Source organism: Triturus cristatus, chromosome 4_1 (genome assembly GCF_964204655.1).
Source record: "Triturus cristatus chromosome 4_1, aTriCri1.1, whole genome shotgun sequence".
NCBI lineage: Eukaryota > Metazoa > Chordata > Amphibia > Caudata > Salamandridae > Triturus > Triturus cristatus.
Genome location: NC_140585.1, coordinates 977,560,364 through 977,587,061, shown reverse-complemented (window position 1 = coordinate 977,587,061; position 26,698 = coordinate 977,560,364). Strand labels below are relative to the sequence as shown.

The following is a 26,698-nucleotide window of genomic DNA, read 5'->3' as shown; positions in this document are numbered from 1 at the left end:
AGCAAGTTTGAGTAAGTAAGGGAAGAATGATTTTAGTTCCCAGAATTCACATCAATCTAGAGTGGAAGGCTTTGCACACAAATAGTACAGTTCCCTTTCTAATTGAGTCAATTTCCTTTTTAGGCTCACCTGGGTTCTGTCTAGTATTGTCCTCTTCCTCACTCATCTCTTTGTTCATTATTTCTGAGTACCCTTTGGCAAGTGCTGTGCTATATAAGCTTAGAGTTCCACGGCAACTGACTCTTTGTTTAGGTCTCGCCTGACCCATCACATGCGCTGGTCTGGCGAGACTTTTTGAGAGGGCTCCACAAAGTGCTACCAGGCCTGCCTAGAGCTACAGTGCATGTGCGCGGGCGGGCGTGCCGCGCTTTACCACGATTACTTTCACTTTCGCGGACGCTTTGATGTTTGATCGTGATCACTTTCACTTTCGCGGCCGCTTTGCATAGCCAATAGGTCTCTTTTGGGACCTTACAAGTATTTAGTTATGCAACTGTTGCATGGCTAAACACTTATAAGGTCCCAAAGGCGAGACCTATTGGCTATGCCAATGCTTGTTTTTTCTTTCCCATCTGCTTGCTTTTGTTGGGTTTTAGTTGGTCATTTTGACAGTGCTGTGTTTTTTTTTCGTCACATCCATCTTGCTGATGGTCTACATGAGAGTTTCTTGCCTTATTTACGGAGCTTTTTTCTTGGTGTGCCAAACAACCTTTGCCAAACATCTTTTTTGTGATTTTTTTTTGGGCCCAGTTTGGTTCCCCTTGTCAAACCATCTATGATCTGGTATTGAAATCAAGCTCTGGCCCGCTCTTCATCACAGAAAACGTGCTATTTGATGACACGTAGCTTCTTTTACATTAAACCATCCACCAAGGCTTTAACAAACTTATAAAAAAAAACATCAGTTCCAAAAGAATGGCAGACGTTTATCCATTGTGCACAAAATCATACTTCTAACTAACTTAATGGACTATAAACTTCCTAAATGAAAGTCTTTATTCTTCCACTGGTATTCATCGACATCCTCCACATCTGCTTTTCTCATGCTATATGAGCAACCATAATAAGGCCTGGCATTTGCTGACCCATTCCAGAACTCTGTTGTTGAGGCTCCTTTAAAACATCCCAATTTGTGCATACTTGGAGGCTTCAACACCTGGTTGGACAAGGCTGACCTGAGCAATCAAAATGCCTAATCGCTAATCTAGATTCTGAGATCTTGCTTCAACTAGTCTCTGGGCCCACTCATCTACCCAGACATAGGCTTGATGCTATATTTTTTGTAACTACCACAGTGGCAGGGACTGAGAGCTGCAAAGTCCTTGGGAGCGATCATCATGTTCACTCACGTCTTCAATCCCTCTTTTCCATTGTCGCTAAAAACTAGTAGCACAACAAAATGCTTAATAAGTGTCAGAGCTCACATAGTTCTGTTAGACAGGAGTATAAATGGGTGATCGAGGGGCAGCATGAACATGACTAAATAATCAGTACATAACAAGTAATTCCAAAAAAGAGCAGCATTGGCTCTACAGGCTTTTTGCATTGTTAATATGGATACAATGGCACTCAACCGTATAATGTTCCTACTGCTCCAAAACCATCAACCGAAGTGAAAAACAATATACAAAAGGGAGTGCATAGCAAGTCTAAAGTTTTTACTGAAAGTGAATTTAATCATTTATCCCTCTACCCCACAACCCCTCTTCTACCCTGCGGTGGACTAAGTGGCAGCCGGAGCCTGATAGCACTGCTTGTCCTTTATAAAAAAATAAAAATAAAAAAAAAAGCATTGTCATAGCCAATAGGTCTCGCCTTTGGGACCTTATAAGTGTTTAGTTATGCAGCATAATATCCTTGGTACAACAACATCAACTGTTGCATGGCTAAGCACTTATAAGGTCCCAAAGGTGAGACCTAGTGGCTATGCCAATGCTTGTTCAAAAGAGGTATATGGTAATCTTTCAAGAGGTCTAGCTTACGTTTTTTAGGAAGTGTTGCTCAAAGTTTCCAAGTTTCAGGGTCAATATGTAACTGTTTTTGTTTTGGATCCAAAGAATCTGATGGAGGAAGTTCTTTGGACGGAGTGTCTTTCTCCCTTTGTTTATATTCAGAGGGTTTAAGAGGACGTCCATGCTTTTTGGGCTCTGCGCCCTTCGGTGCGGGATGTTTCAGGTCCGAAGGTTTTTTTTCCCTTCTGATTTCGGATCCGACGGTCTCTATGTGTTTTCGGCTCCGAAGCTTTTTTTTTTTTTTTTTTAAATGGTTTCGGCTCCTGAGCTTTTGGCTCAGAAGTCTTGGATTTATGCTGTTTCAGATCAGATTCTTTCGGTGCCGAAGAGGTCTTCGGTGCCGGCAGTGCAGCATCAGGCTTAGTCTTTGGTTCCAGTGCCGAAGATGTGGGTTCGGTACGTGAGTGGGGTCGGCTCAATCCCGAGCCGGAGGACTTGTCCTTATGTTTCATAGCCGTGCCAGAGGGCGGGGCGTCTGCAATGGTATCACTGTGTCGACCTGAGTCCCAGGGCGATGGTGTAACCAGAGTCTTAGGCGTTTTTGTGGGCAGTTGGGGCTCGTTACTCACAGTTCGTTGAGCCGGAGTGACGTTGGAGTAATCTTCCATGGCAGGGTCGTCTGCTTCAGACATGGAGATGTGTTCTTCTTCGGCGCCGGGTTGGATTCCAACTATTCTTCAAAGATGTCTGGCACCGGACTAGTGCCGCGTCCCATTTCTTGACGTCGAGCCCGATGGTCACGAATCGTTTCTTCGATCGGAACGATAGACTGGCATCGCAGTTGATTTCTTCGTGCTCCAGGGAGAGGCAGAGGTTACAGACCTTGTGCAGGTCCGTGTGTGGGAACTTAGCACCCCACCCGGAGCATCTCTTAAATGGAGTCCGTTCCATGGACTGCTGGCGTAGCCGGCACGGGTAGGCCTCACGGCCCACGTCGATGCGTCAATCGAAGTAATTGGATTGTACGATGCGCGGCGAAAGCGAAACCGCGATCGAAAACAATACCGTTGAGTGGTAAGGATTGCGCGTCGAAAAGGTTCGAAGACGATCCCAAAGCCGAGCGGAGCAATACACATCCCAACCAGATGGTGGGAAAAAACAATCTGGGGATGGAGTCGATGCCCATGTGCACTATCACCGTAAGGAGTCACCACCTATCTCATGACTAAGAAGACTTCTTTGAAGAAGAAAAAAGTGCAAACATCCGAACCCAACACCAGATGGCGATCTATGATAACGCATATGATCTACAGCTCATATGCCTCAAACATCTACATAGACTTTTTATAAAACGTAATTGACATTGAAGCAGCCAAAAGCCAAATCCAGGTATGCATCTCTTGGGTTTATGCCCCACAAGCCAGAGGAAGCATCCATCAACCCAATAGCGGGAGAATGTTTACTCAGATTGTGCAGAACACTAGAGGATACTGATATTGCACTGTCCCACTAATCTGATAAGCTGAAGCTACAAGTGGATATCCTACAAACCTTGACATCTCAAGCGGTGGCAAAACACAAAAAGTTGCAAGGCTATGTTAGTAGATTGAGGAAGTGCACCACTTCCCGAGAACCTACGATTGCACACCCATATTAGATAAACTTAGCACTCTTCCTCAAACCCTACATGGGATGAGCAAAGAACTAAAGAATGACCATCCATCTTGAGGCATTCAACACACAGATTACGTTCTTCCAGTGAACGTGCAAAAGCATCCTCCCTCAGTATAATAATAGCCAAGGATAAAGTATGCTTAGAGCTTTAAAATGAATCTATGATGAATGATGCCCCCACCGCCAATTTTATAACAAGACTCGGATTATGTGCAACTCCCTTTTAATATACTTCCAAAAGCAACAGAACCTTTAAAGTCTACAACATTCTTTCTGTTCTGGAATGCAACGTCTTTTAATGCTGCTTCCCAGACTGTTAAGTCGCTTTTCATTTGATTCCGTTTATTAAGCCCAATTTGTGTGAATAAATGCTTGAGAATGTAGATAGTGCTCATGTACTTCAGTTGGAGCAAAGCAAGGAACTGAAAGGAGAGGGGTATGGGATGAAGGTATTGTTCTTTGAGGCTGATGACTGTCCAGTGCTACCTAAAACGGCCACGATAGGAGAGCCTAAGCGAGGTATGTAGGAAAGTGCCCTTTTTTGCATGGTTGCCCCCACTTTTTGACTGATATTTGATGGTTCTTGACTAGGTGGGTCCTGGGATCCTGCTAATCAGGTCTCACGCACTGTGTTCTTTATCCAAACTATACCTCTGCTCCCACATGGGCACACCTCTGGTCTACATATAAGTCCCATGTAAAAGGTGCTAGGGGCGCCAAGAGCCTTGCAGCCAGAGCAAGTCTATGAGGTCTGAACCACATATTTTGCCACCATAAGTGACTCCTCCTCTGACCCAAACACCCGGCCAGTGCAGTATGTGTGCCAGGGGGAGAACCCAATACTATAAGCTAACATGGCACACATCTCCGTGTGCCTTGCCTACCAAAACACTGCCTGTGGCATAGGTCAGTCACCCCTCAGGCAGGCCTTACAGCCCTAAAGCAGGGTGCACTATACCACAGGTAAGGGCACAGTTGCATGAGCCCTGGGCCCCTACAGTACCAGTGCCATTCATGTATTGTATAAGCAATAAAGCCATTTTAAACCATGGGCTGGGAATTTGGCACCCCGGACTTCACAGCTCCATGATGTCTTTACTGAAGACTGAGAAGTTGGGTATCAAACTTCTCAGCCCATTAAACCCACACTGATGCTAGTGTTGGATTAAATACCAAATGCACTCAGAAGGCACCTTAGAGATGCCCCCTGTAAAAGTGTGTGTAAAAGTGTGTGTAAAAGTGTGTGTAAAAGTGTGTGTAAAAGTGTGTGTAAAAGTGTGTGTAAAAGTGTGTGTAAAAGTGTGTGTAAAAGTGTGTGTAAAAGTGTGTGTAAAAGTGTGTGTAAAAGTGTGTGTAAAAGTGTGTGTAAAAGTGTGTGTAAAAGTGTGTGTAAAAGTGTGTGTAAAAGTGTGTGTAAAAGTGTGTGTAAAAGTGTGTGTAAAAGTGTGTGTAAAAGTGTGTGTAAAAGTGTGTGTAAAAGTGTGTGTAAAAGTGTGTGTAAAAGTGTGTGTAAAAGTGTGTGTAAAAGTGTGTGTAAAAGTGTGTGTAAAAGTGTGTGTGTGTGAAAGTGTGTGTGTGTGAAAGTGTGTGTGTGTGAAAGTGTGTGTGTGTGAAAGTGTGTGTGTGTGTGAAAGTGTGTGTGTGTGAAAGTGTGTGTGTGTGTGAAAGTGTGTGTGTGTGTAAGTGTGTGTGTGTGTGTGTGTGTGTGTGTGTGTGTGTAAGTGTGTGTGTAAGTGTGTGTGTAAGTGTGTGTGTGTAAGTGTGTGCATGTGTAAGTGTGTGCATGTGTAAGTGTGTGCATGTGTAAGTGTGTGTGTGTGTGTGCGCGAGTGTGCGTAAAAAGAGAGAACGAGAACACGAGAGAGAGAACACACAGGGTCTCTAAGGGTAGCACAACAAGTGCTGCAGCCCTTAGGAGGCCTTGCCTGGCCACTGTACCTTTTACAAGGGATTGACATGTGGCCAGAGTGGTGCCAATTGGGGGTACAAGGTACAGCTTTGGGAAAGAACACATATCTGGGAACCTGATTGGCAGGGACACAGGGCACATCAAGTCAAAGGGCATCAGTTATCTGTCAAAAGGGGAGGGGGGGGGGGGGGGGGGGGGGAGGATTACTGCAACAGAAACCCAGCTTCCTACAACAAGCAAATGTGTTTCAAAGGTTATCGTGGCCTAACTTAGGCACCAACTCCGGAAATACTGCACTTACATGGAAAATTTATCTTTTGGTATAAAAGAAAAGAGACAAAATCGTATGCCCTCTGCTGCTGCCAGGCGTTTTGAAGGAAGGCAGAAAGTGTCTAAAACAGTCATTCATTAGACTGAGGATATACAAACGCATTTCCACACGATTTCTCTCAACTGCAACACCACACAATTTCTGATTGGAATTTTAAAATGTATGTCACCTGCCAATTTCCTGCCTTCAACTAATTTAAAATCAGAGTAAATAATATACGCTATTTAGTTTTGAAAATTTAGTACACAACGATTTGCCAAAAATACCACAGTTTAATGAAGCAAAAGCTCCAAGTTCAATATCAATACGCTTGTTAGTAAGCTTGGGGACAGCTACATTGCATTTGATTAATTTTGGCACAATCATACAATAAACAATTTTAATTTAGGTCTTTTTTTTTTTTTTTAAATGGTCTTAACTATAACTTATTGACTTTTAATTATTAAGTACTGTGAATGTTTTAAATACATCTGCAATAAAATATATTCGGATTGTACGCATCGGGCGCTACCTAGAGCATACAGGGTTTCATCTACAAGTGCATAAAACACATAATCCATAAACACCATCAGCCATCTTGGAGAATGCCTGTTTGACATAGAAGATGGACATCATGATGTTTGGAGGGGACAACTTTTGTTGGCCCAACTGATGGTTGGCAGATCAGCTAGTCTCACTTCCATTAACAAGAGAAAAAATCTCAGCGATAGATTACACCCAGAATGAATATGCTACTTCCCAGTATGCATCTGTTCTTGGCATGTAGGGCTGCTGACATTCATATCTGTGCATAGATCGCCGCCTAGTGTTGGGTCCGGATGTTTGCACGTTGTTGTCCTGGAAGAGTCTTCGAAGTATCCTGGGATAGGTGACTCCTCCCCTGGACTACAGTGCGCATGGGCATCCTCTCCATCCTCAGATTGTTTTTCGCCATTGTGGCAGTGATGGAGTAGATACAGAAAGTGATGACCATGCTTTACAGCAATTCTGAGAGCTGCAGCTGCTACAGGCGCCGGGGAGGAGGGAGGGCGATATGAATGTCAGCAGCCCTACATGCCAAGAACAGATGCATACTGGTAAGTAGCATATTCAGTTCGAGGCATGTGGGCTGCTGAATTCATATCTGTGCATAGAATATATAGCAGTGCCCTCTTATTAGCGGCGGCTACCAGTGCCAGCTGCAGCGGTCTGAAAAAGAGTTTTGAGAACAGCCTGTCCTACAGCTGCCTGCTGTTTTGATTGCACATCTACACAATAGTGTTTGGTAAATGTGTGTGTAGTGGACCAGGTGGCTGCTCTACATATGTCATGCAAAGGAATGTTTCCTAGGAAAGCCATGGAGGCCCCTAACTTACGTGTTGAGTGGGCTCGTGGGGGAATCGTTAAAGTGCGTTTAGCCTTTTGATAGCATATTTGAATACATTTAACGATCCATCTGGCTATACCTGCTTTGGAGATAGCGTTACCTTTGTGGTGTGGGGCAAAGGCAACGAAAAGTTGATTTGTTTTCCTAAAGGGTTTGGTCCTGTGGATATAATACATGAGGGCCCTTTTTACATCTAGTGTATGGAGTGCCCTTTCTGCGACAGTTTGGGGGTTTTGAAAGAAAACAGACAGTTCAATAGTTTGATTCATGTGGAACTGCGATACCACCTTGGGCATGAATTTGGGGTTGGTACGTAGTACGACCCGGTTGGCGTGAACCTGTATAAATGGCTCTTGGACGGTTAGTGCCTGGAGTTCACTAACTCCTCGTAAAGAAGTTATTGCTACTAGGAAAGCTACTTTCCAGGTGAGTAATTGAATCTCGCATGAGAGTAGAGGTTCAAAGGCTGGACCCATCAGGCGTGTGAGGACCAAGTTGAGGTTCCACATTGGAGCTGGTGGGTGGCGTGGTGGAATGACTCGTTTGAGTCCTTCCAAGAATGCTTTGATGGCAGGCACTCTGAATAGAGAGAGGTGCTGCCTGGTCTGCAGATAGGCTGATATTGCGGTCAAATGGACACGTATAGAGGTGTACGCCAGATTGCATCGGTATAGGTGTAATAGGTAACAAATAATGTTTTGGGTGGATGCGTCTAGCGGGTTAATGTCGTTATTATTGCAATAAATGACGAACCTTTTCCATTTGGCTGCATAGCAAGCTCTGGTAGTGGGTCGCCTGGCCTCCTTAATGATGTCCATACAGTCAGGTGGCAGGTTGAGGTAGCCAAACTCTAGGACTTCAGGAGCCCGATTGCCAGGTTCAGCTGTGGCGGATCTGGGTGCTGAATCTCTCCATGGTTCTGCGTTAAATGCTCGGGTTTGATCCGCAGCCTGTGATGCGGCACCACGGAAAGTTCGAGGAAGGTGGTGTACCACGGCTGGCGTGCCCACGTTGGAGCAACCAGGACGAGCGTCAGTGAGTGTTGTCTGAGTTTGCGTGCCACCAGCGGAATCAGTGGTGCTGGGGGAAAAGCGTACGCAAATCTGCCGGACCAGTTCATCCATATCGCATTGCCCTGCGACTGCGGATGTGGGAACCTGGCGGCAAAGCTTTGGCATTTTGCGTTTTCGCTTGTAGCGAATAGGTCGATCTCTGGATGACCCCACTGCTGGAAGTACGGTTGGAGTACTGATGGGTGTAACTCCCACTCGTGCATCTGGTGGCTGTGTCTGCTGAGCAGATCCGCCATCTGGTTGTCCTTGCCGGGGAGGTGTTCTGCCATGAGGAACATGTTCCTCTGAATGGCCCACTTCCACATGCTCTGAGCCAGATGAGACAACTGTGGAGAGAGTGTTCCTCCCCGCTTCTGTATGTAGTACATGGCAGTCATGTTGTCCGTCCGGATCAACACGACTTTGTTGCATAAGTGTACTTTGAATGCTTTCATAGCGAGGAAGATTGCCATCAGCTCTAGAAGGTTGATGTGCATCTTCTTTTGTTGTTGCGTCCATAGTCCCTGCACTGTGTAATGGAGTGCATGAGCTCCCCATCCTTGGAGAGACGCGTCCGCCGTCAGTATTACCTGTGGGACAGGCTCTTGGAACGGTCGGCCCTTGCAAAGGTTTTGTGGATTCCACCAATGCAGAGAGTTGTATGCCCGACCGCTCACCAACACTAGGTCTTTCAACTGTCCTTGAGCCTGATTCCACTGATGTGCTAAGCACTCCTGAAGCGGGCGCATATGTAGTCTCGCGTGTGGGACTATGAAGATGCAGGAGGCCATCATGCCTATCAACTGCATGAACACTCGCGCGGGAAGGGAGTGTTGTGGTTTGAACTTGGAAATCAGCATCTGCATGCTGTTGATTCTCACTAAATTTGGCTGAGCTGTGGCCGCCAGAGTGTCTATAGTCGCACCTAGGTACTGTTGTACATGTGCGGGCTGGAGATGGGATTTTGGGTAATTTAGTGAGAACCCCAGACTGTGAAGGAGGTGAATGGTGCGGGACATGTGGCTGGCACATTGCTGGGCTGACTTCGCTTGAACGAGCCAGTCGTCCAGGTATGGGTAGACGTGTATGTGCTGCCTTCGTAGATGTGCCGCCACAGTAGCTAGGCACTTTGTGAATACCCTGGGTGCTGTTGTCACGCCGAAGGGAAGGACTTTGAATTGGTAGTGCTGCCCTTGAACAGTGAACCTGAGGTATTTTTTGTGTGAGGGGTGAATGGGTATGTGGAAATACGCATCCTTGAGGTCCAGTGTGGCCAGAAAGTCTCCCTGCTTGAGCAGCGGGAGGACTTGCTGTAGAGTGAGCATGTGAAAATGCTCGGAAAGAATGTATTGGTTCAGGGGTCTTAGGTCTAATATAGGTCTGAGTGACCCCTCCTTTTTTGGTATTAAAAAGTACAGGGAGTACACCCCCGTACCTTGCTCGTGGAGGGGTACGACCTCTATTGCGCCTTTTAGAAGCATACTTTGCACCTCCTGCTGTAAGAGCGTTAAGTGCTCTGAGGACATAGGACGGTTTTTTGGAGGTATTGTGGGTGGAGTGGAGGTTAGTTCTAGACAGTAACCGTATTTGACAATATCTTTGACCCACCTGTCCGTGGTGATGGAGTTCCACGTGGACAGGAACCTTTGTAGCCTTCCCCCGACAGGTGTTATGTGGTCGGGAGGAAGGGAGAGGGCGTCACTGCTTGTTCTTGGGGGAGGACCTGGTATTGCCGTAGCCTCGTCCTCTGCCCTTTGTGCTGGAGCCACGATATCCACCCCGGGTGTTTTTATCGTAGGTGTTTTGCGTGTTGCCCTTGTTGTATGTTTGCTGTGACCCCTGTCCTCTACCTGCTCCTCTATTTCCGGGGCGACGAAAGGAGCCGCTACGAAAGGACTGCGTTTGTAGGGCCCCCATGGACTTTGCAGTGTCCGTGTCCTTTTTTATTTTCTCTAGGGTGGTGTCAACCTCCGGCCCGAATAAGTAGTCGGGGTTGACAGGTTGGTTGAGAATGTTATTTTGTACCTCCGGTTTGAATCCGGAGATTCTTAACCAGGCGTGTCGTCGCAGCATGACGCTAGTGTTTATGGCTCTAGCAGCTGTATCTGCGGCATCCAGTGCACATTTAATGGATGCATTTGTGAGCAGTTGTCCCTCCCTGATGAGGATCTCTGCGCCTTCTTTGAATTGGTCAGGGAGATGTTAAGAGTAGTTGCTCTAACGTGTCATAGTGCGCTCGATCGTAGCGAGCGAGGAGCGCTTGAGTATTGGCAATGCGCCATATGTTAGCTGCTTGGGTGGCAACCCGTTCGCCGGAGGTCTCTAGCACCTTGGACTCTTTGTCCGGGGGAGGAGCGTCACCTGTTTGCGAGTGTGCTCTCTTGCGAGCATTCGCAACGACAATGGAATCCAGAGGTAACTGGCCTCTAATGTAAGTAGGGTCCCCAGGCGCTGATCTGTATTTCTTGTCGATCCTGGGGTTTATCAGTCTTGCCCTTGAAGATGTCCTTTGCTGGTTTGAGGACCCCCTTTAACATGGGCAAAGTCTTTATATTCCTTTCTGAGGATGCGAAAGTATCCATAAGAAAGTCGTCCTCGATGGTGTCAGAGTGAAGTTGCACCCCATGATTGGCCGCAGCACGTTCAATTAGTGCGTTGAACGCGGCAGTGTCCTCTGTGGGAGATGTTTTTGCTCCATAGAGTTGTGGGTCCTGTGCATCCATAGGTGCACCTGGGTCTACAGGGTCATCCCAAGCTTGATCAGGGTCCTGTTGGCCTTCAGGGTCCATCTCTCCGGGGTAGGGGACTTGCTCGCCCATGTAGTCCTCCAACGCATCCGTGTCGGAGTGTGTGGGAGAGAAGGATTGTGGATCCTGGTAGGGTGAATGGAAAGGTTCGTAAAGAACTGGTTCCGAAGCCAGTGGCAGCTTTCTCTTAAGCGGGATCCGGAAGGAGTCCAAAGCTGGCTCAGAAGTTATTCTCCTTTTGTGGATAATCATCCTGCCGGTGTCGGCGTCAATGAGATGCGATGGAGACGTCTCTGTAGAGCGTTCGGCAGGCGTGATCGTGGTGTGGGTGACCCGTGTCCTGATTTGGAACAGTTTTGGGGCCGTGGATGGTGGCAGGCCATAAGTAATGTTGGCCGGTGCCGAAGAGGCTGTTAGAGCTTTTATTGGCTCGGAGCCCGACGTGTCCTGGAGGACCGTTTTGTTTTTGGTGCGTTGCGCAGCAACGGGTCGCACCTGGAGCGCCCTCGATTCCTTTGCGCCAACCGGTTCTGTGGAGGCGGGCGTGGACTTTTTCGGCGCCGGTGAGTCATCGAGTCGAGGGACGGGAATGGCCGTCGACGTCTTCGATGAGTGTGGCTTGGGTGGTGCCGTCGAAGCGGTGGGAGACGCAGCAGGCAGTTTGACCTTTGGGGTCGGAGCCGATTGCGTCGGTGCCGGGAGCCGAGTAGGTTTGTTGGCACCGAAGGTCTTCTTCCGTACATCGACTGCGACGTCGGCCGCTTCAAGCTCGGCACCGAAGTCTCGTTTCTTGCGCTCGGTGCCGACGTGTTTTGCTGGCGTCGAAGGTGTGGAGGGCCTCGATCCAACCAGCGCCACTTTCGGTTTCGGTTTCAATTGAACCAATACAGCTTTCGGTTTCGATGAAGGGAAACCAGCCGGTTTGGGCATTAATGGCTGCCGCTGAATGTCCGAGGCCGGGCCCGAGGGCGGGGCCGAAGAACTGCGGGATAGGTCTTGGGTAAGGCCCGAAGGCGATCCCTCGACCGGAGCCATAGACTGTTGCACTGGGCTTTCCTCAGTCTGTACGGGTAGGCCTTGCTCGTCACCGGAGCTACTCTCTTCGGCCCCTAAGGCCTCATTGTAGTCTCCTACCTCGGTGTCGTCTTCATCTCTGCGAAAGAGTGTTTCGTCGACGTCTTCCGATCCGGAGTCATGTTCGGAAGCGGGACTGGAGGGTAGGTTCTCCACTTCTTCGACATCTTCGGTCTCGGCGCTGAAGATGTCGGCCGGGGCCGGTGCCGCTTGCTGCGCCTCGAGTCTCGCCGCTCGTCGATTCCGTAGAGTCTTCTTGGATCGAAAGCGGGCACAGGCCATGCATGTAGATTCGTCGTGATCCGGTGAGAGGCATTTGTTGCACACCGGATGGACGTCGATGTGGGGATATTTCGCATTGCATACCGGACACCGCTTGAATGGTGTCCTCGATTCCATCGTCGATGTCGGGTCGATGGTCGGGCAAGATGCGAAAAAGTTGGGTCTGGAAGTTAGTAAACTAACAAAGATACTATCGATACCGATCGGGAACAGTACCGACGCGAACTAAAGGCCTTTTGGCCTGGAAAAAGTTTTTCCTAACTTGAGTCAAGATAAGCACATCCGAACCCAATGGCGGAAAAAAACAATCTGAGGATGGAGAGGATGCCCATGCGCACTGTAGTCCAGGGGAGGAGTCACCTATCCCAGGATACTTCGAAGACTCTTCCAGGACAACAACGTGCAAACATCCGGACCCAACACTAGGCGGCGATCTATGCACAGATATGAATTCAGCAGCCCACATGCCTCGAACATGTTATTACAACACAGTTGTAAAAGGTCTAGTCAACTGGACTAGAATCATTAGGAAAATCCTCTCCCTTTTCACAAATCTGAGCATGCCATGATAATGGGAGTGTACACGTTTTCACACAGGGACCATGATTATGCCTGGCATCTGGGGTTTCTAGATCTGTTAATGAACAAACTTTGAATGCTTTAGAACAAGATTGCTAGGCTTGTTTAGGACCTTTACAAATCTGACCATGAGACTTTGAACCATCACTCCACTCCAATGGTTTCTGTAGCAACAATGCACCATTTTATGGCACTATGCTTTCTTCATTAGGTCTTTTACAGCAAATGCACTACATTTCTTTCACATATTGTGTCCAAAATTCAACATCATTGCACTTACCCTTTTGACTGTCCGTTGGCACGGTTTTCAAAAAATTTTATCTCTAAAATATCGTTAATTCCCAGACAGTGAACAGAATCCGTTAAGTCTTCATCGGTCGTCCACTGAAAAACATTAAATTAGTAATTTGAATTTATTTCTACTAGTATTTTGACTATATATGAATTTTCTAACAGTACTTTACCCACAATTTTTTATTGCAGGTATTTGAAACATTGAAAACCACACACAATGACATAACGTGTATAATGCTGTGCAAGTTAAAACATGTTAAACATAAAAAAACATTATAGTAAAATATGTACGCTACAATTCCGAGTCGCTCTTTTAGATTTTAAAAATGTCATGGTTTAAAGCTCTTATTTTATCTGATATTACAGTGTACACATTGAACATGCGCCTAGGTTAATGCAGTATTTTAAGCGTTGATCTGTAAAGAGATGCAGCTTCCAATTACAAGACCCTTACAGGATTTATATTTTAAAAAGGAGCTATAGATTTGCGTGTTACCATCCTTATGGAGACTAACCTTAAAGAAGGTTAGTTAGACCATACTAATGAAAGAAACCTGTTAAGAAAAAAAATAATGAGATCGCATACTGCTTAAAATTTGTAAATATACCTTTATTTAATCGTTTGCACAGAACTATCCTTACGGGGACCTAAAGGCGTGTGAACAACCTTGCAGGTACTTTTTAATGCCATCATGGGCAAATAGTTTTTTTTTTATTTATGGTGGTGCACATAAATTACTTGATAGTTTAACCATATAGGGATTAAATCATAGATCAGGGATCTGATGCATACAAAAATTAACTGATGCGTCAAAAGTCATACATTGAGGTCAATGGAAAACGAGTGTTAAAATAGTTATTTATATTTTTCTCACTCGCTATTAGACCAATTTTCACTGTAAGAATAACATGCAATATTACTGCGTACATTGGGATGGTGTGGGATGAAAGAAAAGTTCAAGTCCACAACACGGATGGCATTATTCTGGCAGAGGTTAAACTCTCTCCAGAGATGGTTTGTGACCACCAACAAAGTCTCCAGGTGTCTACAATTGTGATAGTACAATAAGTACCCATAGCGATACTGTGATAGCAATGTTTACTTCCCCACAGAGATCTTGTACACGGACAGTGAAGTTCAAGTTCCCATAGAAATAGTGACTATAGAAAGTGCCCCTTTTTGACATGGTCATTCCCATTTTTAGGTCTTCGAGACATGCTGTATTCAAGATATGGGCTTTAAGCTCTGCCCATGTTTTAATTGGCTCCTTTGACTGTCTTTGAAATGCTTTTTCTTTGGTTAATGGCTTCAGTAGTCCCTCCTTGGTACCTCCATTTCTCCCGTTGTACCCTCCCATAAGGACTGCCGCGGTTACGTGTTGTTACTCAGGATCTGTTATTTGCAGTTTATGAGCACTAGCTCGTTAAATTACTTTTCAAGCTCCTGTTGCAGGCTCAGCACGTTCTCTCACTTCCAGAAAGGAGAGTCCACGTGTTATCCTGGCTGCGAATGGCGCTTATTCTCCATGTGCCACCCCTTCCCACAACATTGCTTGCGCCCCCCCACCAGCCCGCTTGCCCACCCCCACCACCTCTCCGAAGTCGCTGCTTGTTTCTTTTTCTGTTTTCATTAATTTTATTAAGCTTTTATGTTATGACTACCGAGATTGATCTACAATGACACCCTTGCTTCCGCGGTGCAGCCGCAGCGCCACGCTGACATGTTTAATGGGTGAATGGAACAATAAATCAGGGCTTTGCCTGGTACGCTGTTGCCACATACTCCTCCCTATGACAGAAAACATTATAGGACCACCCACCTCCACCTTGGCAGTAGCTTAGGTTGTGCCCGCCCGTTCATATTTGTCAGCTGCAGCCAAATCAGCCTTACCCCTGGGAGCCGCCAGTTACAGCAGCCGCACTCCTGGGACCTGCAATCCATTTTGCGATAATGTGGCACTATGAGAATAAGGAACTGTTAAAAGTACATGGACTTGCTGGTACTGTGCACTGTTCACTGGGTGTACATGTCCAAGTCTCGAAAGAGACAAAACATCAAACTATAGAAAACATTAATCCATTAGTGCATCTGCATATCTGATTTGTATTTTCACACACAAATCATAATGATAATACATGATTATGCAAACACTCCATACATGTTTCAATTCATGAATATGCATAAGTCCATAACAATGATTTCCAATTAGTGATTATACATAAATCAATCCATTAACATAACAAACTTTGTTTTCATAGATGCCCGATGCATTTCGGGACGGAACAAGTCCCTTCGTCAGGGGGCAAGAAGAAATACAATTTATTATGTTCATATAAAAGAGCTCATGTTGACTATTAAACATGTGAGGCTTCAATACCCAACGTGCCTCAGTGTTATAATGCGTGTAGATGTCATGCATACACGTGTTAGCCTAGGTAGGTAGAGGTGCAAATATGTGAAAATGCAGTGCCAATCAAAATCCCCCGTCCACCTAGCATTGTAAATGGGACCTGTTCAAAACTGAAAGTACCACCGAAGGTTAGTGAGCCCAAAAGAGCACGAGAAAATCCCTACGAGTAGGCTGAAGAACTGAAGGTGAGAAAGTGTGATCATAAACAACTGTAAGCCCGATGGTGATAATATGCCTGCGGTATAAGGGGAATCATGCTACTGCCTTACAGAACAAATATCGCTCACCTAAATGGTACACTGTGTTCGTGCCTCCCTGTCGAAAGGCTGTGATCAAAAAATGAAAAAGGAAGGTAAGACACCTGTTGCACGTGTCCCGTTATAGAAAGAAATCGTCAAGCATACTAGGACGCTTACCTAAACACAGTAGCCGATAGATGACAACTAATATATAGGTGCGCTTGGCCGTGCCTGTCGGAAAGGAATTGTTTTAGAAAATGTGATAACGGCCCCAAGTGCTCTGAATATAAAAGAGAGGGATTTGCACCCACTTACTCGGAGAATCATATGAAGAGACGCGTCTCAATTCCGCTGGTTGTTTATGCCTGAGACGACAAAAGTAACCGTCAACTCCACAGACGGTACTAAAAATTACGCGTGTAAGAAATAACGCTCACGCTGCACTACATCTACGATTCTAAGCCGATAGTATCTATTCTTACCAGTGGTCCTGTGTTTCTGGGCGAAAAGTAATGTCGTATCAGGATCTGAACGCCAAAACGCGACAGCGGTGTTTTAAAACCCCCTGTAATGCCCATAGAAAGAGGACTCCCGAGTGGCTGAGATGGGCGCCATATTGGCCCTGTATGAAGAATAACGGTAAGCACAACTACGGTCGGAATGAATCTCCGTGAGGGGATATGTAAACATCCCATATCGAATATGCTACTTACCAGTATGCATCTGTTCTTGGCATGTAGGGCTGCTGACATTCATATCTGTGCATAGATCGCCGCCTAGTGTTGGGTCCGGATGATTACACATTGTTGTCCTGGAAGAGTCTTCGAAGTATCACGAGATAGGTGGCTCCTCCCCTGGACTATAGTGCGCATGGGCATCCTCTGCATCTTTAGATTGTTTTTCGCCATTGTGGCATAGATGGTGTAATACAGTGAATGATGACCATGCTAACTAGTAATTACTGAATGCTACAGCTGCCACAGGCGCCGGGGAGGAGGGTGGGCGATATGAATGTCAGCAGCCCTACATGCCAATAACAGATGCATACTGGTAAGTAGCATATTCGGTTCGAGGCATGTGGGCTGCTGAATTCATATCTGTGCATAGATTATATAGCAGTCCCTCCATTAGCGGCGGCTGCCCGTGCCAGCTGCAGCAGTCTGAAAAAGAGTTTTGAGAACAGCCTGTCCTACAGCTGCCTGCTGTCTTGAGTGTACATCTACACAGTAGTGCTTGGTAAATGTATGTATAGTGGACCATGTGGCTGCTCTACATATCTCCTCTAAAGGAATATTTCCCAGGAAAGCCATGGAGGCCCCTAACTTTCGTGTAGAGTGAGCCCTTGGAGGAATCGTTCGTGTGCGCTTAGCTTTTTGATAGCAAATCTGTATACACTTAACGATCCACCTAGCTATTCCTGCTTTGGAAATGGGGTTGCCTTTGTGCTGTGGAGAAAAGGCAACAAACAGTTGTTTTGTTTTCCTGAAAGTCTGTTCTGTCAATATTGTATAAGAGAGCTCTTCTGATATCAAGGGTGTGGAGCATTCTCTCCGCTACATTCTCAGGATTAGGATAAAACACGGGCAGTTCTATGGATTGGTTCATATGGAACTGCGATATCACCTTGGGCATGAATGTAGGGTTGGTGCGTAGTACTACCCTGTTTGAATGGTTAGTGCCTGAAGTTCACTAACTCGTCTTAGGGAAGTAATGGCAACTAGGAAAGCTACTTTCCATGTTAGAAATTGAATCTCACAGGAGTGTAGAGGTTCAAAAGGTGGTCCCATCAGTCTGGTGAGGACCACATTTAGGTTCCAGACTGGTAAAGGAGGGTGTCGTGGGGGAATCACACGTCTGAGTCCCTCCAAGAAAGCTCTGATGGCCGGCACTTTGAACAGAGAGAGGTGCTGCCTATTCTGAAGGTAAGCTGCCAGTGCGGTTAAATGTATACGGATGGAATTGTATGCCAGATTGCATCGGTATAAGTGTAATAGATAACAGATAATGTTTTGCGTTGATGCATCCAGTGGATTGATGTCATTATTTTTACAATAAATGACAAATCTTTTCCATTTAGCCGCGTAGCAGGCTCTGGTAGTGGGTCTCCGTGCCTCCTTGATGATATTCATACATTCTGGAGGCAAGATTAGGTAGCCAAATTCTAAGATCTCAGGAGCCAGATCGCCAGGTTCAGCTGTTGCGGATCTGGGTGCTGAATCTCGCCATGGCTCTGCGTTAAGAGTGTGGGTGTGAGCAGTAGCAGTTGATGCGGTACCACGGAGAGTTCCAGAAACGTGGTGTGCCATGGCTGACGTGCCCACGTTGGAGCAACTAGGATAAGCGTCATCGAGTGTTGCTTGAGTTTGCGTGCCACCAGCGGTATGAACGGCGCTGGGGGGAAAAGCGTACGCAAATCTGCCGGACCAGTTGATCCATATTGCATTGCCCTGCGACTGTGGATGTGGGTACCTGGCGGCAAAGTTTTGGCATTTTGCGTTTTCCCTTGTGGCGAATAGGTCTATCTCTGGATGACCCCACTGCTGGAAGTACGGTTGGAGTACTGATGGATGTATTTCCCACTCGTGCATCTGGTGGCTGTGTCTGCTGAGCAGGTCTGCCATCTGGTTGTCTTTGCCTGGGAGGTGTTCCGCCATGAGGAAGATGTTCCTCTGAATGGCCCATATCCACATGCTCTGAGCCAGATGAGACAACTGTGGCGAGTGTGTTCCACCCTGCTTCTATATGTAGTACATGGCAGTCATGTTGTCCGTTTGGATCAACACGACTTTGTTGCACAGGTGCAGTTTGAATGCCTTCATGGCTAGGAAGATTGCCATCAGTTCCAGAATGTTGATGTGCATCCTCTTTTGCTGTGTCGTCCATAGTCCCTGCACTGTGTGATTGAGTACATGAGCTCCCCATCCCTGGAGAGACGCGTCCGCCGTCACTATGATTTGTGGAACTGGCTCCTGGAACGGTCGGCCCTTGCAAAGGTTTTGTGGATTCCACCAATGCAAGGAGTTGTATGCCCGACCGCTCACCAACACTAGGTCTTTTAATTGTCCGTGGGCCTGATTCCACTGACGTGCCAAGCACTCCTGAAGCGGGCGCATATGTAATCTTGCGTGCGGGACTATGAAGATGCAGGAGGCCATCATGCCTATCAACTGCATAAACACTCTTGCCGGGAGTGAGTGTTGAGGTTTGAATTTCTTTATGAGCAACTGAAGGCTGTTGAGCCTGACTGAATTTGGTTGTGCCGTGGCTGCCAGAGTGTCTATGGTTGCGCCTAGGTACTGCTGTACGTGGTTGGGTTGAAGGTGGGACTTTGGATAATTGAGAGAGAAGCCCAGGCTGTGAAGAAGGTGAATGGTGTGGGACATGTGGCTGGCACAGTGCTGGGCCGACTTTCCCTGGATAAGCCAGTCGTCCAGATAAGGATAGACATGTATGTGCGGTCTCCGTAAGTGTGCCGCCACTGTAGCCAGGCACTTGGTGAAAACTCTGGGTGCCGTAGTTACCCCGAAAGGGAGGACTTTGAACTGGTAATGCTGATTGAGAACAGTGAACCTGAGATACTTTCTGTGTGAGGGGTGTATGGGTATATGGAAATACGCATCCTTGAGGTCTAATGTTGCGAGAAAGTCTCCCTGACTGAGCAACGGTAGTACTTGTTGGAGAGTGAGCATGTGAAAATGCTCTGAGAGAATGTAACGGTTTAGAGGTCTTAGATCTAGTATGGGTCTGAGAGATCCATCCTTTTTGGGGATCAGAAAATACAGTGAGTACACCCCTGATCCTCGTTCCTTTGCAGGCACGAGTTCTATGGCTCCTTTTTGGAGCCTACTGAGAACTTCTTGTTGGAATAAGTGCAAGTGCTCTGCGGACATATGATGGTGTCTTGGTGGTATGTTGGGTGGAGTGGACGTGAACTCTAGACAATAACCATACTGGATAATTTTTCTCACCCACCTGTCTGTAGTAATGGATTCCCATACTGGCAGGAACTGTTGGAGTCTCCCACCGACAGGTGTCACGTGGTCGGGGGGCAGTGACAAGGCGTCACTGTTTGTTGGTGGCGGAGGACCTGGAACTGCTGTTTCCACGGCCTCTGCCTTTGACGTTGTTGCCACGGTATCCACCTCTATTATTTTTATTATAGGTGGTCTGTGTACCTCCTTTAGTGTACTGCGACTGTTGGGAGTTTTGGCTTTTTGATGGCCCTCTGTTGCTGGAGCGACAAAAGGACCCACTCCGAAACTGCTGTGATTGCAGAGCCCCCATAGACTTTGCAGTCTCTGTATCCTTTGAGTTTTTCTAGGTTGGTGTCAACCTCGGGGCCAAAGAGGGAGTTAGGGTTGACAGGTTGATTAAGTATAGTTGTTTGTATTTCTGGTTTGAATCCAGAGATTCTTAACCATGCATGCCGTCTTAACATGACGCTGGTGTTAATAGCCCTAGCTGCAGTGTCAGCTGCGTCAAGAGCGCACTTAATGGAAGCGTTGCTGATAAGCTTCCCTTCTGTAATTAGGGATTCTGCTCCTTCTTTATACTGATCTGGGAGGTGCTGGGGCAGTGTCTCTAGGGTATCATAATGTGCCCTGTCGTATCTAGCCAGAAGCGCCCGAGTGTTGGCAATCCTCCAGATGTTAGCCGCCTGTGCAGCAACCCTCTTTCCTGATGTTTCCAAGACCTCAGACTCTTTGTTTGGGGGAGGAGCATTACCCGTTGTCTGTGAGTTGGCCCTCTTTCGAGCATTGGAAACCACCAATGAGTCTAAAGGCAACTGTCCTCTTATGTAGGCAGGGTCCACAGGAGCTGGCCTATACTTTTTTTCAATTCTAGGGTTAAGGACTCTCGCCCTTGTGGTCTCCTTAAAAATGTCAGTAGCCTGTTTGAGGACCCCCTTCAGCATGGGCAGAGTCTTAACAGATCTTTCTGAGGTAGAGAAGGTATCCATTAGAAAGTCGTCCTCAATAGGATCAGTGTGGAGCTGTACGTCATGATTGTTGGCGGCTCTTTCAATTAAGGCATTGAAAGCAGCCGTATCCTCTGTAGGAGACGTCTTCACCACATAGGCTTGTGTGTCTGGAGCAGTATGTGGGTCCCCTGCATCAGTATTGTCCACCCAAGGCTGGTTCTGGTCTTCAGGGTCAGTGTCCATAGGACAAGTGCCCTCTATATCATCAACATCTCCAGCATCCACATTAGAGTGTGTGGGTGAGAATGACTGAGGTTCTGTGGCACAATATTGAAGTTGTTCCACTAGAACAGGTGATGTGGGTCTTTTTCCTCTTCAATGGAATTTTGTAGGGCTCCATTGGTGTCTCTGTCACTATTTTCCGTTTGTATATGGAAAGTCTACCAGTATTGGCGTCGATAAATTGCCTGGGATCCTCATCGTCTCGAGGTATTGCAACCGCTCTCTTCTCTGTTGGAATTTTTGTCGGTGCCTCGACATTTTTCTTCGGGTCGATGGGTTCTTGGGGGTCGATACCCTTCTTGGCGTCGAACATTTTTGGTCGCACCGCTGGTGGGAGTCCAAACTTGATGTGCGTCTACGCGATGTGAACCGCGCTGACGGCTTTGGGCTGCGGGGCCGTGTCTGCGCCAACCATGGAAGCCTTGGTTTGGATGCGTAATAACGACTCCGACACCTTCTGCTTTACAAAGGGAGACGGTGCCGCGGATTGGACACGATCCTTCGACGCCCTTTTGGTTGTGGCCTCAGGCCCTGTACCGGATGTCGGTTTCGGGACACAAAGACCGGGATGGGGTGGCTCTCGAGGGCCTCTCGCCATATGCGTGTCGACGCTCCTTGGCGTCGATATTTTCGGGTCAGCAACCTTGATTGTAGGTGCCGCCTTCGGCTCGACGTTCGTAAGACTCCTCTCGGCGTCGACAGCCTTCTTTTGCGTCTTCGGCTCCGAGGGCTTCGAGGCCTTGTCGCCGTGGAGAGACTAGTTCACTTTCGGTTTCGCTTTCGGTGCTGTTGCCTTCAGTTTCGATTCTCGTCGATCGAGTGATGGCGCTTTCGATACCGACGGCTCTTTAGGATAGTTCGACGCCGGGCATTTAAGCGGGGCGGAAGAACGAGAGGAATGATCTTGGGTAAGGCCTTGTGGCGATCCCGCGACCTGAGCCTTAACGAGTCTCTCTTTGGGCCCTGAGTGGACCTGTGGACGTACCTCAATTCTGAGCTATCCTCCTCGGCCCCAAGGGCCTCTCCGTCGTCTCCTACCTGTTCGACGACTTCATCTTCCTCTTCATCTAGAATATGTTCGTCCTCAGCATCATAGTCTGATTCACGCTCCGACGCCGGATCCGATATCTCTCCTTGAACTTCAAGGTCCACGACCTCCTCATCTTCGGTTCCGAAGATGTTGTCCGGGTTTGGCGCTACTTTCTGCGCCTCGAGCCGAGCTGCTCGACGAATGCGAAGTGTTTTCTTCGATCGAAACCGGGAGCACGCCATACAGGTGGCTTCGTCGCGGTTTGGAGAGAGGCACTTGTTGCACACCGGGTGCACGTCGAAGTGAGCATATTTAGCGTTGCAAAGAGGGCAACGCTTGAAGGGGCTATTTGATGTCTTTGGTTCCATCGTCGATCTGGATCGGCGCTGACTTCGAAGGGCAAATGGCTAACTTCGATGAAGATACTCGGCGCCGAACGAAAACAATACCGACGAGTAATAGGCCTAAATACTCGAAGAGCTAAGATTAGGACATCCGAACCCAATGGCGGAAAAAAACAATCTAAGGATGGAGGGGATGCCCATGCGCACTGTAGTCCAGGGGAGGAGCCACCTATCTCGTGATACTTCGAAGACTCTTCCAGGACAACAATGTGCAATCATCCGGACCCAACACTAGGCGGCGGTCTATGCACAGATATGAATTCAGCAGCCCACATGCCTCGAACAACATAATCTTCGCAAACGCCTAGCTTATAAGATGACGTGTGGACCTGTCAATACAGAAATATAAAATATAAAAAAGAACCTTGAATTGGTAATCACTGGGGAACCAATCAAGGCGACCAGTCTCCGGTGTAAAAAATGTATAAAAATGAAGCTACGAATAAGAAGTCGTGAAAAGAATATAAGGTGTGCAGAAATATACGGATTCTGATAAAAACCATAGTACAACAAAAAAGAAACATCATATAAGGAATTAACTATAAATAGATCCCTACTTGTGTGTAGACCCTATAGTGGTGGGTTAGGTGCTTGTGTACCAAATGTGTGCTTCCTGAATTTGCCAACTGTGACCAAAAGGATGTAACTGTCACCTTTACATCAGTTTTAAAGGAAGCAATTCATATCCAAACGGTCTTTAAGACATTAAGGTATCATGGTGCCCAATTTTTTTATCCAGAATACTTCTCTGCGAAGTAACTGTTTGGTGATGTCCATACCTGCACGAGGTGTTACTTTCTCTATAATCTGAAATCTAAGTTGTGATATATTATGTTAGGCCTCCTCCCAGTGTAATGCCAAACTGGATGATATGCTTTGGTCCGAATTTTGCTCTTATGTTCAGTTATTCGCAGTTTTATTTTGCGTTCAAATTGGGCCATGAATATAGGGGACAGTTACATCCTTTTGGTCACAGTTTGCAAATTCAGGACAGCACACATTTGGTACACAAGCACCTAACCCACCACTATGGTGTCTACACACAAGTAGGGATCTATTTATAGTTAATTCCTTATATAATGTTTCTCTTTTGTTGTACTATGGGTTTTATCAGAATCAGTATATTTCTGCACACCTTATATTCTTTTCACGACTCCTTATTCGTAGCCTCATTTTTATACATTTTTTACACCGGAGACTAGTCGCCTTGATTGGTTCCCCAGTGATTACCAATTCAAGGTTCTTTTTTATATTTCTGTATTGACAGGTCCACACGTCATCTTATAAGCTAGGCGTTTGCGAAGATTATGTTATATGGGATTTTTACATATCCCCTCACGGAGATTCATTCCAAACGTAGTTGTGCTTACCGTTATTCTTCATACAGGGCCAATACGGCGCCCATCTCAGCCACTCGGGAGTCCTCTTTCTATGGGCATAACAGGGGGCTTTAAAAGACCGCAGTCGCGTTTTGGCGTTCAGATCCTGATAAGACATTACTTTACGCCCAGCAACACAGGACCACCGGTAAGAATAGATACTATCGGCTTAGAATCATAGATGTAGTACAGCGTGAGTGTTGTTTCTTACACGCGTTATTTTTAGTACAGTCTGTGGAGTTGACGGTTACTTTTGCCGTTTCAGCCATAAACAACCAGCGTCTCTTCACATGATTCTCCGAGTAAGTGGGTGCAAATCCCTCTGTCTTTTATATTCAGAGCACTTAGGTCAGTTATCACATTTTGTAAAACAATTCCTTTCCGACAGGCACGGCCAAGCACACCTATATATTAGTTGTCATCTATCGGCTACTGTGTTTAGGTAAGCGTCCTAGTATGCTTGACGATTTCTTTCTATAACTGGACACGTGCAACAGGTGTCTTACCTTCCTTTTTCATTTTTTGATCGCAGCCTTTCGACAGGGAGGCACGAACATAGTGTATCCATTTAGGTGAGCGATATTTGTTCTGTAAGGCAGTAGCATGATTCCCCTTATACCGCAGGCATATTATCACCATCGGGCATACAGTTGTTTATGATCACACTTTCTCACCTTCAGTTCTTCAGCCCTACTCGTAGGGATTTTCTCGTGCTCTTTTGGGCTCACTAACCTTCGGTGGTACTTATAGTTTTGAACAGGTCCCATTTACAATGCTAGGTGGACGGGGGATTTTGATTGGCACTGCATTTTCACATATTTGCACCTCTACCTACCTAGGCTAACACGTGTATGCATGACATCTACACGCATTGTAACACTGAGGCACGTTGGGTATTGAAGCCTCACATGTTTAATAGTCAACATGAGTTCTTTTATATGAACATAATAAATTGTATTTCTTTATAGGTTGGCTCCTGACGAAGGGACTTGTTCCGTCCCGAAATGCATCGGGCATCTATGAAAACAAAGTTTGTTATGTTAATGGATTGATTTATGTATAATCACTAATTGGAAATCATTGTTATGGACTTATTCATATTCATGAATTGAAACATGTATGGAGTGTTTGCATAATCATGTATTATCATTATTATTTATGTGTGAAAACACAAATCAGATATGCAGATGCACTAATGGATTAATGTTTTCTATAGTTTGATGTTTTGTCTCTTTCGAGACTTGGGCATGTACACCCAGTGCACAGTACTAGCAAGTCCATGTACTTGTAACAGTTCATTGATTCCTCCACACTTGGTCAGCCAGCAAGTGTAGTACTGTAGCACCAATTTATTAATTTAGTTTATAATTTAATAGATTAGGAGTGCCCCTCCAACTATCAATACTCTGAGAAGAAGGACAGAAAGAGCGTGAACGGCAAGAGCGGCATACCAGCAAAACCCAGCGCCGCAGCCAAGCAGTTTCAACTACGTCACCCTGCCCGCCTCCTTTCTTTATTTGGATCTTTAAAAAAAAAAAAAAGAAACAGAAAACAGCATGGCCGTTTTAGAGCAGTAATATTTCCCTTCAGGTCCCAATGGACTTGACAATTTTATTTTCTCTAGACTTATTTTCTTTTAAGTTTAGTATGATTGGGAAGTGTGTTTTTTTCTTAGCTACATTGGTAACATTCTAGTAGTGCATACAGATTAAACTTTGTTTTGGCTGTGAATAATTTCAAATCAAGGCTTGGCAAGGACTGTTTCTGTGCCATGGAAGCGTTTTGCTTCCTTCCACAGACCTACCGTTTACAGCTTACAAGCGGTGTTTTTCTCTACATTATTCAGCTCGTTCTAGATCCATGACGGGTATCCCCTCCGATTCATAGCAGCCGCCCAACATTGTATTAGAAACCAGGTGAGATTAGCACCATCATACTGCTTAACATTATAAAATACCCACGAGTAAAGTGTTCAGGTAACTCCTGCACTCTTGGACTCAATATATCCATACCCGGCATTTCCCTTTATATAATAGAGCATTCTCGTCATGTCCTTGTTGACTGCATAGTATCGATTTGCGAAAGGAAATCCAGGATTTCTTTGGACTGTATCCCAGTAACATGCCCCATACACCAGAACCCACGATCAACGAGTTTCCTTGTAAATTCATTGTAAAAAACACAATTATCATCACATACATCCATTCACTTCAAAACACACAAATAAAAAAAATTTACAATGCCAATAGTCCTAACTGCAACAAAAAATGTGAGATCTATTTTCTTGCAAATGCTGGTTTGTCTGGTATTTGATGCAACTTTGACTGGAGTGCACGGCTTTCCGGCTATCCAGTTCCAGATCCCTTTCCCTTAAGCTGTACAATTGTTTCCCCAATTTACAATACCTTTAGCACCCCCTATAAGTCCTTAGTAAATGGGGTCCTGGTACACAAGGTATAGAGGGTTGCAACATGTACTGTGCCAACCTAAGGGACCGCTCGCCACACTTATGCAAATTGCCATAGCAGGCTGCGCGATATTGTGCAGACAAACGTGAAAACACAACATGGCACACACCCTGTGTGCCATGTCCCCAGACACAGCCTTAAATATATTCAAGTCACCCCTACAACAGGCCTTACAGTCCTAAGGCAGGGTGCATTATATTACATGTGTGGTCATATATGAATGAGCAAATATGCTCCTGTGCTGTCTAGTTCAATTACTAGTCCTGGTTGAAATTTTCCACTGAAGTCTCGATACAGTTCCTTA

General features: G+C 46.2%; 1 protein-coding gene across 4 annotated transcripts in view; it reads right to left on the bottom strand.

Annotated features, from left to right (window-relative positions):
• CPSF6 (cleavage and polyadenylation specific factor 6) overlaps nucleotides 1-26,698 on the bottom strand; it is a 389,871-nt gene that overhangs the window by 263,866 nt on the left and 99,307 nt on the right. For all 4 annotated transcript variants that reach the window (XM_085653879.1, XM_085653881.1, XM_085653878.1 and 1 more), the window contains exon 3: nucleotides 13,247-13,350. In XM_085653879.1, the coding sequence (XP_085510005.1) occupies nucleotides 13,247-13,350 (104 nt within the window). The remainder of the gene's footprint in view (nucleotides 1-13,246; nucleotides 13,351-26,698) is intronic.